This window comes from Strix uralensis, chromosome Z, assembly GCF_047716275.1.
Source record: "Strix uralensis isolate ZFMK-TIS-50842 chromosome Z, bStrUra1, whole genome shotgun sequence".
NCBI lineage: Eukaryota > Metazoa > Chordata > Aves > Strigiformes > Strigidae > Strix > Strix uralensis.
In genome coordinates this window covers 14,146,489-14,159,562 of record NC_134012.1, presented here as the reverse complement: position 1 = coordinate 14,159,562, position 13,074 = coordinate 14,146,489, and the positions used below count along the sequence as shown (strand labels likewise).

General features: G+C 46.1%; 1 protein-coding gene across 2 annotated transcripts in view; it reads right to left on the bottom strand.

Annotated features, from left to right (window-relative positions):
* Window positions 1–13,074, bottom strand: part of SLC30A5 (solute carrier family 30 member 5) — a 31,083-nt gene that overhangs the window by 11,631 nt on the left and 6,378 nt on the right. For both annotated transcript variants that reach the window (XM_074857233.1, XM_074857234.1), the window contains 4 exons: window positions 12,231–12,318; window positions 10,387–10,474; window positions 1,408–1,484; window positions 97–267 (listed from right to left, as the gene is read on the bottom strand). In XM_074857233.1, coding sequence (XP_074713334.1) covers window positions 97–267; window positions 1,408–1,484; window positions 10,387–10,474; window positions 12,231–12,318 — 424 coding nt within the window. The remainder of the gene's footprint in view (window positions 1–96; window positions 268–1,407; window positions 1,485–10,386; window positions 10,475–12,230; window positions 12,319–13,074) is intronic.

Genomic DNA, 13,074 nt, shown 5'->3' with positions numbered 1-13,074 from the left:
GATAATTTTAAAGGTATTTTAAAGGAAAGATTTACAATGCACTTCACAAGCAGAAGCATTACAAAAAATAATTTATTTTTATACTTGCTATCTTACCTCTGTTGTCAGAGAGAGGACAATAACCCATGGGCACAACAGAAGGACGGAAACAAGATGAGACAAAGCTTGAAGACGCTTGGCTCCACCTACATCTACAGATAGTTTGCGGGAAACCATGTGAAAACCAACCTTACAGCACAGTGCCAGCACCAGAAGCAGTACTCCTCCCTGGAAACATAGAGGGATTCCGTTAGCATTTCTTAAGAGCTCCTCACTCCAGACAAAGTGACACTTACATGAAAAAAGATTAATGTGCTTTCCTTATCAACAAAAGCCAAAGACAGGATGTTTCCTGTAATTGTTACTCTAGTTAAAAACAGTAACATAGCGTACATGGTTATACCTCAGCACTATTCACAACAGCCTTAGATGACCTGAAATTTAAAACTCTCTGTAGTGTTCATTGGTATACAGCAATGAATTGATCCTGAACAGCATATGAGGGAAAAGAAAAATCACGCAAAACTCAGGTTTCCCATCTTCCATTATTAAATAAGTGTTGTAAGTAAACCCCAAAAGGGTCACATCACCTTGACCTCTAAGCCTTTCATAACCTTTTAATTCACTTATATTTAATCACACCGTATTTCTTCACAATATTTTTTCAAAATTGTTCTATAAATTAATCACAAGATACACACACATCATCTCACCTCCCTTAGATCACACTTGCTTTGCACACAGTTAACCAGTCTAACATTTGACTTATTTTTATATTAATACTCTCTCAGCTGCTCCATACTTTTTTTCCTGTTTTAGTCCTCAATGCAGCCACAATACAAGCTAACGGAACAACTCAATCAGCCAGGTCAATCCTGTACAGTAAGACTTTGCTACTCAGTTATTCATGCCAATTATAATGGGACTGTACTATTGAGAATATCAGAATCTGTGTCTTCAAATACAAGCGTCTAATGTAAAGGAAAGACTGGGGAAAGATAAAGAAGCAGCAACAAAACACAGATTCCAAAAGTGAGCAAGAAATGGCTTGTATGCAAAGCACTATAAACATCCAGACACGGATGACAGAATACTTCAAGATAATTTTAACGAGACTTTTTAGGTTACACATTACAGCAAAGTCCTTATCAGCTATACAAGTTGAATATTGTACGCTTTGGCTTGCTGTATTGAAGCTGATCATATTCAATCAGGATGTAAAAATTACATGCTAGTTCAGTTCCAATATGGGGTGGGGATGTTGAACTTTTTGGTTTTGATTTAGGCTTGGATTAGCTCTGAGCTGGTGAAATTCTTACCTACAAAACTTAGGATAAATATTAACCTACTAAAATACAAGTTATTTACCTTGTGATCTGCAACACCCAGGAAAGCAATGATTGTATACAGAACATGGGTAAGAGCACTGTCATGATGCCCCTCAGCTAAATAAAAAAAAAAAATTAAGGAAGAGTTTCACTTGATTTTTTTTTTTAAAAAAACAAAGAACAGGTAGAGGTAGCAGAAGACCACATTAAGCAGACACAAGCAAACTGAGCTTTAAGGTTTGTCAGATCCTTAAAATCTAGGAAAGATGAAAGTATTTCCACAGAAAGTAAATAGTTAAAAACATGGGGAGGGGAAGAGTATTTTAAAACATGAGAACATAGTCACTGTTAAATACTGCACAGCAGTCATGATACAGGATTTATATTAACTCTGGCAACCAGACTTCAAAAATATACTCAACAGCATTAAATATTAGATCGATTTTCACTAAAAGCACTAAACCCATGAGGTGTCTAAAATATGACCTGTATCTTTCCAGTTTCTAAGTATTTAAACTTTAGAAAACAAAAACTAACTGACAAGCACAATGCAGCAAGTATAAAAATAATTACAACTTTTGGGAAAACTGTTAGAGGGCGCTTTAACAATGAATTTACTCACTGAAAACTCAGTGGATTAATTGATACTATTCCTGGATATAGCATTTGCATCTGTAATTCCATGCTTTCATCCTTCCTTAAGAAAGTTTACATGCACATTGCTTGTTTTTACTGCCCATCCTTAACGTACCACTTTTTGCCAGCACACTTCACAATGATGAGACAACCTGTTGAAAACTTACTTCAGAATCACTTCCCATTTACTCAGTGGCTTTGAAAGCATGTTAGTCAGCTTCCATTTGCAGCTTAAAGTTCGCTGTTGTTGGAGTTACTGCAGGCTACTTCACATCCCTTTTCAGCCTAGCAGATGATCTGAGATGACTACATTTGCAAAAGCAAGACAATCTTTAAGCCACTCTCCATGATATCTGAAAAGTCACGGCAGTCAGGTGAAGTCCCCGGTGACTGGAAAAGGGAAACATTGCACCCATTTTTAAAAAGGGTACAAAGGAGGACTCTGGGAACTACCAACCTGTCAGCCTCACCTCTGTGCCTGGGAAGACCATGGAACAGATCCTCCTAGAAGCTGTGCTGAGGCACATGGAGGACAGGGAGGTGATTCGAGACAGCCAGCATGGCTTCACCAAGGGCAAGTCCTGCCTGACCAACCTAGTGGCCTTCTATGATGGAGTGACTACATCAGTGGACAAGGGAAGAGCTACAGATGTCATCTATCTGGACTTCTGTAAGGCCTTTGACACAGTCCCCCACAACATCCTTCTCTCTAAATTGGAGAGACATGGATTTGATGGGTGGACTGTTCAGTGGATGAAGAATTGACTTAATGGTCACATCCAGAGGGAAGTGGTCAACAGCTCAATGTCCAGGTGGAGATCAGTGGAGAGTGGTGTCCCTCAGGGGTCTGTACTGGGACCAGTACCATATATCTTCATCAATGACAGAGACAGTGGGATCGAGTGCACCCTCAGCAACTTTGCAGATAACGCCAAGCTGAGTGTTGTGGTTGATACGCCTGAAGAATGGGATGTCATCTAGAGGGGCCTGGACAAGAAGTGGGCCCATGTGAACCTCATGAGGTTCCTGCTCCTGGGTTGGGGCAACCCCTGGTATCAATACAGGCTGGGGTATGAAGGGATTGAGAGCAGCCCTGTGGAGAAGGAGTTGGGGGTAGTGGTGGATGAAAAGCAGGACATGAGCCAGCAATGTGCACTTGAAGCCCAGGAAGCCAACTGTATCCTGGGCTGCATCAAAAGAAGCATGGCCAGCAGGTCAAGGGAGGTCATTCTGCCCCTCTACTCTGCTCTGGCCAGACCCCACCTGCAGTACTGCATCCAGCTCTGGAGTCCTCAGCACATGAAGACACGGACCTGTTGGACCAGGTCCAGAGGAGGCCACAAAAATGACCAAAGGGATGGAACACCTCTCCTGTGAGGACAGGCTGAGAGAGTTGGGGTTGTTCAGCCTGGAGAAGGCTCCAGGGAGACCTTATTGTGGCCTTTCAACACTTGAAGAGGGCTTAGAAGAAAGATGGGGACAGACTTTTCAGCAGGGCCTGCTGCCATAGGACAAGGGGTAATGGTTTTAAACTAGAAGAGGGTAGATTCAGACTAGATATAAGGAAGACTTTTTTTACAATGAGGGTGGTGAAACACTGGAACAGGCTGCCCAGAGAGGTGGTGTCACAGGTGAGTTTCTGAGAGGCATCTCAGCTCAGAGGGAGATACTGGGTCACAGCCTGCTGCAATCCTGGACAGCTCAAATGGGTCTCAGAGTCTGTCCTGGTTTAGCTAGGATAGGGTTAAGTTTCCCCAGCAGTGGGGGGAAGCTCTAGCCGGGTTATTCAATACCATGCTCACGTCACCTCCGGGCGCCCAGGTGCGGGAGAATCGGTGAACGCGTGTGTTATGCCATCTCTCTGCTCTCACTGCTGTATCGGTACATATCTTGTCTGTTCATTGTTATTACTGTTATTGTTATTGTTGTTGTTTGTTGTGTTGCTGTCGCACTGTTGTATTAAACCTCTCCTTATCTCAGCCCCGGGGCTTTGTATTTCACTCCCTTTGTGGGGGAGGGGCAGCGGCCGTGTGGTCTCAGACCCCGGCAGGACCTAAACCACCACAACTTTTGGCACCCAACGTGGGGCATGAGAGATAAGGACAAAAGGAGAAGGTGTGGTAGGGCTGGATTAATCCTTATATCCACTGTGTTCTCCCAGTGCTGGTGTTTGTTCTCAGTGGAAAATGTGCCAAGGGTCTTGTTTTGCTGTACTGGCTACTGACTGCTTATAATGTGCTTGCATCACTGCTTGTGGGGGTGAACCGGTACCTGTTTGCTGCCTGGGCTTTCGTTAGGGGTCTCACCCCCTCTATGGGTGAGCCAGGGGAAGAGATCCTCTCGGTTTTTGAGAGTTTCAGCTATCCCTGGAGCACCCAGGCCAGTGTGCTTGCGGCACTGCACTTTCTAAATGTCTGCCAGATCTTGTTTTGGGCCATGCGGTACTTCTCCAACCATAGCACCACCCGGAAACCTGCCCTGAGGGCAGATAGTTATAAATGGCAAGGTGTGTGGGAAAAGATGGGCAAGTGCCTGAGTCAGTGGTCACTCCCAATGTTTTGGGATTTCACTTCTGAACAAATGCAGAGTCCTGATAAACTGGTGGAGTGTTTGGAAAAGGTGTGTTGCCAGTCTGACAAACCCCAGGAGACACAACTCGTTGCGATGTGCTGGGGGCTTGCCCATGCCTACCGTGTCATCTTTAACACTGTTCACTGCCCTCAAGGGGGAGAAAGGGCTGCAGGATCTGAAAGTGGACCTGCTGGTAGAGCAGCTGGGCCAGGGGGACAAGCAGTGCCAGTACCAGTCGCCTCCACCAGCACAGCAGCTGGGCCAGGGGGACAAGCAGTGCCAATATCAGTCACCCCAATATGGAAAACCAAATATACCAAAAAATCCCCTCGCAGTGTACAGGGTGATAATGAACCAGGCCCATCACGAGAGCAGGAGGAAAAGCCGGAGGTAACCATCCGATCTCTAACCCTGAGTGAGTTGCGAGATATGCAGAAGGATTTTAGCCGCCTTCCAGGCGAGCAAATTTGCACCTGGCTGCCCCGATGCTGGGATAGTGGAGCTGCTGGTTTTGAATTGGAGGGGAGAGAGGCCAAGCAGCTGGGACCTTTAGCCAAGCAGGCTGGTATTGACAAGGCAATAGGGAAACAGGCTCAAACCCTCAGCCTTTGGAGGCGACTCCTGCTCAGTGTGAGGGAGAGGTACCCCTACAAGGATGATGTTCTATGTCGGTTGGGCAAGTGGACCGACATGGAGAAAGGCATCCAAAACCTCAGGGAAATGGCTGTGTTTGACATGGTCTATGGTGATCTGAATGATGAGCGGTCACCAATGGATCCAGATAGGGCCCCTTGCACACAGTTGATGTGGCGGAAGTTCCTGCAAAGTGGACCAGAGGGACATTCCAAAGCATTAGCAGTAGCGTCCTGGTGGCGAGACACTCGGACTCAGACAGTGGACGAAGTGATTATCCAGCTCCAGCAATATGAGGGAAGTCTCCCTTCCTCCCAACATGCTTTGGTTTCAGCTGTAGAGGAACTGTCTCAGAGGCTCCAGAAAGTGGAAGAGGACACGTCCTACATTCCACCTGCACGGGCCGATGTCTCAGCCATTAGAAGCAGGCGTTTCCCCACCCAAGAGAAGGGCAGTGGAAGACACACACCACGGGGCACCCTGTGGTTCTTCCTCTGCGACCATGGGGAAAACATGAGGAGGTGGCATGGACAGCCCACTTCCGCCCTAGCTGCACGAGTACAGCAGCTGAAAGGGAAGACCACCATGAAAGGGGAGTCTTCCAAGAGAGACGCAGCTCCAGTGTCCAGTCGGAAATCCCCCAGACAGAATGGAATGGCCAACACTATGGTTGACCCTCTTGAGGGGACCAGGAAGTCATTCTTGCAGGAGTCACTCTTAGATCAAGTGAGTGATGGTGAGCAGGATTAGAGGGGCCCTGCCTCCAGCCAGGTGGAGGAAAGGGATAATCGGATTTACTGGAAGGTGTGGATCCGATGGCCTGGCACATCAGAACCACAAGAATATAAGGCCTTGGTAGACACTGGCGCACAGTGCACCCTGATGCCATCAAGCCATAGTGGGGTTGAACCCATCTGCATCTCCGGAGTGACAGGGGGATCCCAACAGCTGACCCTGTTAGAAGCTGAAGTGAGCTTAACTGGGAAGGACTGGCATAAGCACCCCATTGTGACTGGGCCAGATGCCCTGTGCATCCTAGGGAGAGACTACCTCAGGAGAGGGTACTTTAAAGACCCAAAAGGGTACCGGTGGGCCTTTGGTGTAGCTGCCCTGGAGGAGACTGAGCAATTGTCCACATTACCCGGCCTCTCAGAGGATCCCTCGGTGGCGGGGTTGCTTAAGGTTGAAGAGCAGCGAGTGCCAATTGCCACCAAGACGGTGCACCGGCGGCAGTACTGCACTAACCGAGATTCCCTGGTCCCCATCCATCAGCTGATCCGTCGACTAGAAAGCCAGAAGGTGATCAGCAAGACTCATTCACCTTTCAACAGCCCTATATGGCCAGTGAGAAAACCTAATGGCGAATGGAGACTGACCGTGGACTACCGTGGCCTGAATGAAGTTACGCCAGCAATGAGTGCTGCAGTGCCGGACATGCTAGAGCTCCAGTATGAGCTGGAGTCGAAGGCAGCCAAGTGGTATGCCACGATTGACATTGCTAACGTGTTTTTCTCCATTCCAATAGCACCAGAGTGCAGGCCACAGTTTGCATTCACTTGGAGGGGTATCCAGTACACCTGGAAACGATTGCCCCAGGGGTGGAAACACAGCTCCACCATTTGCCATAGACTGGTCCATACTGCACTGGAGAAAGGTGGGACTCCAGAACACCTGCAGTTCATTGATGATATCATTGTATGGGGGGACACAGCTGAGGAAGTCTTTGAGAAAGGAAAGAAGATAATTGAAATCCTCCTGAAGGCTGGTTTTGCCATCAAGCGACAGAAAGTTAAGGGGCCTGGAAGGGAGATTCAATTCCTAGGAATAAAATGGCAAGATGGGCATCACCACATCCCAATGGAGGTGATAAACAAGATTAACAGCCACGGCTCCACCAACCACTAAAAAGGAGACTCAGTCCTTCCTGGGTGCTGTGGGGTTCTGGAGGATGCACATCCCAAACTACAGCCTGATTGTGAGCCCTCTCTACCACGTAACCCGCAAGAAGAACGATTTTAAATGGGGCCCAGAGCAACAACAAGCCTTTGAACAAATTAAGCAGGAGATTGCCCAGGCAGTGGCTCTCGGACCAGTCCGGACAGGGCAGGAGATTAAGAACGGGCTCTACACCCCAGCCGGGGAGAGTGGCCCTTCCTGGAGCCTTTGGCAGAGAGCACATGGGGAATCCCGAGGCTGACCTCTAGGCTTTTGGAGCCGGGGATACAAAGGCTCTGAAGCTAACTATACCCTGACTGAGAAGGAGATACTGGCAGCGTACGAAGGAATTCGAGCTGCCTCAGAAGTGGTCGGCACTGAGACACAGCTCCTCCTGGCACCCTGACTGCCGGTGCTGGGATGGATGTTCAAAGGAAAGGCTCCCTCCACACATCATGCAACAGATGCCACGTGGAGTAAATGGGTTGCGTTGATAATACAACGGGCTCGAATAGGGAACCTCGACTGCCCAGGATTGGTGGAAGTGATCATAAACTGGCCAGAGAGCAAAGATTCTGGGATGTCACCAGAACAGGAGGTGAAACGTGCTGAGGAGGCCTCACCATATAACGAGCTGCCAGAGGAGGAGAAGCGATATGCCCTGTTCACTGACGGGTCTTGTCGCATTGTAGGAAAACATCGACAATGGAAGGCTGGTGTGGTATCCCACACAAGAAACCACTGAAGCTGTTGAGGGACAAGGTGAATCGAGCCAGTTCGCAGAGGTGAAAGCCACCCACTTGGCTTTAGAGATTGCTGAGCGAGAAAAGTGGCCGAGGCTCTATATCTACAGTGACTTGTGGGTGGTGGCAAGTGCCCTGTGGATGTGGTTGCAGCAATGGGAACAGAACAACTGGCAACGCAAGGGCAGACCCATCTGGGCTGCTGAAGTATGGCAGGACATTGCAGCCTGGGTGGAGAACCTCGTTGTGAAGGTGCGCCACGTGGACGCCCATATACCCAAGAGTCGGGCCACTGATGAACATCAACACAACCAGCAGGCAGACCAGGCTGCTAAGATCGAAGTGGCTCAGGTGGACTTGGACTGGCAGCGTAAAGGTGAACTGTTCATAGCCCGGTGGGCCCATGACACCTCGGGCCGCCAAGGCAGAGATGCAACGTACAGGTGGGCTCGAGATCGAGGGGTGGACCTCACCATTGACACCATCGCAGAGATCATCCACGGATGTGAGATGTGTGCTGCGATCAAACAAGCCAAACGGGTGAAGCCCCAGCGGAATGAACATCGATGGATGAAATATAAATATGCAGAGGCCTGGCAGATCGACTACATCACACTGCCACAGACCCGCCGAGGCAAGCGCCACGTGCTCACAATGGTGGAAGCAACCACTGGATGGTTCGAAACTTATCCAGTGTCCCACGCCACCGCCCGGAACACCATCCTGGGCCTTGAAGAGCGAGTCCTGTGGCGACACGGCACCCCAGAAAGGATTGAGTCAGACAATGGGACTCACTTCCAAAATAACCTCATAGATGCCTGGGCAGAAGAACACCGCATCGAGTGGGTCTACCACATCCCCTACCACGCACCAGCCTCTGGGAAGATTGAGCGCTACAATGGACTGTTAAAAACTACATTGAGAGCAATGGGGGGTGGAACCTTCAAACACTGGGACACACATCTGACAAAGGCCACTTGGTTAGTGAACACAAGAGGATCTGCCAATCGAGCTGGCCCGGCTCAGTCAAAACTTCCATGTGTTGTAGACGGGATAAAGTCCCTGTGGTGCGCACGAGGGATCCGCTGGGAAAAATGGTCTGGGTTAGTCCTGTGCCGGGCAAAGGCAAACCCATCCACGGGATTGTTTTTGCTCAAGGACCTGGGTGCACCTGGTGGGTGATGCAGAAGGATGGAGAGGTCCAATGCGTACCACTTGATTGTGGGTGAAAACACACCGTGAATTATACTGTGCTTTTATTAATTTTTCTTTGTTATTGCTAATTGCTAAATGGCAGCCGGACGTGACGCAGATGGTATAGAATAAAGGGGTGGATTATGTCCTGGTTTAGCTAGCAGTGGGGGGAAGCTCTAGCCGGGTTATTCAATACCATGCTCACGTCACCTCCGGGCGCCCAAGTGCGGGAGAATCGGTGAACATGTGTGTTATGCCATCTCTCTGCTCTCACTGCTGTATCGGTACATATCTTGCTCTGTTCATTGTTATTACTGTTATTGTTGTTGTTATTGTTGTTATTTGTTTTGTTGCTGTTGCACTGTTGTATTAAACCTCTCCTTATCTCAGCCCCAGGGCTTTGTATTTCACTCCCTTTGTGGGGGAGGGGCAGCGGCCGCGTGGTCTCAGACCCCGGCAGGGACTAAACCACCACAGGGTCACTCTTTATAGAATCGCAAGATGATTAACTTTGGTCAGTAGATTTTCTGGCCATAGAATTTTGGCCATAATTCTTGTCAGGTAATTCTGGTACCTTCCAGGGCAGGCTAAGATCCAGGCCACAGGAGTCATAGATACAGTTCCTAGGCAACAGGAGTTCCTGGTATGGTTAGGGAGCACCTAATTGTCCCAACTCACTACACTTGTATAAAGGACAAGAAAGTGCCAGATCGTTCTAGCTCACTGCACTTGTAACCAAGACAATAGCACAGTGTTAGCTGGTCCTGACATTGCAATATGGCCCAGGGGGTCTGCACCACCACAGGTGGTAGATGCCCCATTCCTGGAAATAGTCATGGTCAGGTTGGACAGAGCTCTAAGTAACCTTATCTACTTGAAGATCTCCCTGATCATTGCAAGGGGGGTTAGACTAGATCACCATTCTGTGATTCTATGAATCTTTCTGGATACATGGAAAAGACTGCCAGCCAGAATGTCAACCATTTACTGCACACACTTAGGAGACCTGATCAAAAAGGCTTCTAGCAATCTTAAGTGGTCTGATATGTGCAAATGGGCAGGGAGCCTTTAACTACAACTTAAAATGTATAGCTGTGTTCTAAGTTATCGAAGTAAGCAATGTCATTCATTCAGCTGTAAATATCAGTATTTAGATGTAAAAGTAAAATCTTATGCTATAATATTCTTGAAAGGTAAGACTCCTATCAAGAAAAATACAGCATATTTAATTCAGTGCACTCAGCTCCACAATCTCTCTACTCCAGTAATAATAGGCACTTGCTTCTACACATAGCAAGAAAGGATACGGTGTTCTGCTATTTTAGCCATGAGGTCATCATTATCAAAAAGCAGTAAACAGATGACAGCTACGATGAAAAATGCAGCACCTCTTGTCTGTAAAAACAAAAAAACAAAACAACAAAAAAACCCAAATATTTTTATACTGTGCTGTAACAGATTGATGTAAAAAAACCCAGGAAATCAGTCCCCTCCCTCCCCCCTTCCTGATCAGTCAAATACATTTTAGTTCAGTAAGAAAAACATGAAGAAAAAACCATTTTCTTTTAAAAAGTGACCTTGACTATATAATTCTATATTTATTCCAGTTTTCAGATTTACCAGATAACTCAGGGCAAATCACCTCTGTAACAAGCTAGAAGCCTGTTTCTTATGAACTTCAAGTGTGGTTGCTTCTTCCTTCGTGGTGTGTTTCTGCGAGAATGCACAGCTACATAAGCCTGATGATTTATTCTTTTGTAGCATCAAGGAGCTATAAACAGTATCTAGTGGACAACCTGAATTCTGTCTTAGGGGAAGTAAAGGCTAGAGCACTGTGCAAGGGCTCTGAGAAAGCAGAGCTCCGCAGTGCTTTTGTGGAGAAGGGACAAAGGTAGCTATGAATTCCCAGCTCCCAGAGCTTTCACCACCCTAACTTAAGATGCTGCAATTTTGCTATTCATCATCTTGGCAAGATGCTGAGCTCCACAGCTAGAAAATACTATTACAATTAATCTTCTGAAGCCAAATACAGCTATCATGTTCTTGTTTTGGGAAGTCAGCTGACTTCTCTTTGCCACAGTTCTCTTCATAAAGCTGAAACATTCAGAGGACAGGGTCATCACTCCCTTGTTTCTGCTGCCTTAGACATGCAGCTTAACTGCCAAGCATGGCCTGCTAAGACACAGATTGATAAAGAACCTCTTTGAAGCTCTACATCTACCCTTTGGGTGGTTGGTTGGAGAAAAATATTTGTCTTCTAGATGAAGAGCTTCATGTTGGAGTGCCCTAAGTATCTCAATTTGAGAGTGGCGGGTATAGAACATCAAAGCAGACAACTGTGCTATTCACTCTAAGGTCAGCCTAAAATTGATTAGGGAACTCCAGCAACAGTTACGAGACAGAGATTTCAAAACTCCCAGCCTGAAGGTCACCAAAGCCAGACTTTCTCTTACACAGCAAGTACTCTAGCCTCAGGTATGTAACATCATAAAGTACATTCCTCCAGCTGTCACTGGTTTTGAGTTAAAGGGGCCAAGACTGCTAGGTGCTGGGATGAGCTTATTCCATTTAGGGCTGATGAGGCATAGTTAAAGAACATCTTGCGAAATTGTGTGGAACGGGACTCAGGCAAAGGATGTCTCAAGTACAGGTCTTTGATTAAGTGAAAGACTGGGCCCAGTCAGCACATATAGGCTCATGCAGACATTGAAGTACTTAAAGAACATTTTGGCAGAAAAAACAAAGTATGTGAAAAGCTACAGACATTGAAGAGGCTGGGCCTGGAGACTGAATTGCTGGACTTCCGTGCCTGAAGACCAGGACCACTACATGCACATACGTCCTTTTGTCAGTTTGAACCCAAAATCCCGTTACAAAGAATGCTTAAGTGCAAAAATCATTCTCCAGGTTCTTTTCCACCTACCAACAAAAAATTCTCAGGTATCTGCCATGGATCTCTAACAGCTTCACTTGCTGCTTCTCTCTTAATGTCGTATTATTTCAAGTAGTATATCTTATAATTTCACTACTAATTAAATTAAAAAATAACCATTTTCTATAAACACAGGTCTGAAACAGTTCTGGATAAAGAAGTAATTGAATTTATAGCATTCAGTATTTTTTACATTTGGTAAAATAAATTTTTAAATACCTTTGCTGGTCCTCCACCTGAGCTTGTGAACAAGACACTAAGGAGTGACAGCACAACCACATCACTGTGCTCAAACAGCAACAGTGTCCTATAAAAAAGTGAAATAAACACTTATGTCCACTTACAAGTTTACCTCACAAGCTTGATACATACTCTTTCAGCTAAAATTCAGTGACGAAGCAGTCAAAGATTTATCCTGTAATTTCAAGAGCAAATTTAAACAATTCGAAAGGATAAATGCAAATCTATTTGCCTTCACCAGCAATAGAGCTAGCTGTGAACAGCTAGGAATATCACAAACCAAAAAACTTCATAACCCAAGAAACAGATTAAAATTATTCATTTATAGATTACTTTACATTGTAGGAACACAAGAAGATATGAACTTACTCAAGACTGGAGTTATTATGGAATGGAATTATTATTCCATTACAATACCTCCTCTAAATCAAAGTTTCTGGCTCCCAGAAAAAAAGAGGTCCTGTTCTGTTCTATTACATCCTGTTTATTGAGATGTCAGTGAGGTATCTCCTTCAGATAGCAAAGGCTGACTAACAAGCTATACTGACAGCTTTCCAGAGCAGAACATGAAAGTAATAATTGCTGTCAAGTTTACCAAATGCTTCTGCCATTCTCCACATAGCAATACAACCTGCTAGGGCCCATGTTATTGGTTCTGTTTGGGAAGAATGCCATCAACCAGGAAGGCACTACACTATTGAGAAATCCTATTATTCTCAGGTATGCCTTCAGCTGTGTAGAGGATAAAACTTCCAACTTCATAAAATGTATCATTTATGGCTTTACCTTCCTCTCTCTAATGAAAGATGCTTTCTAATTGTGC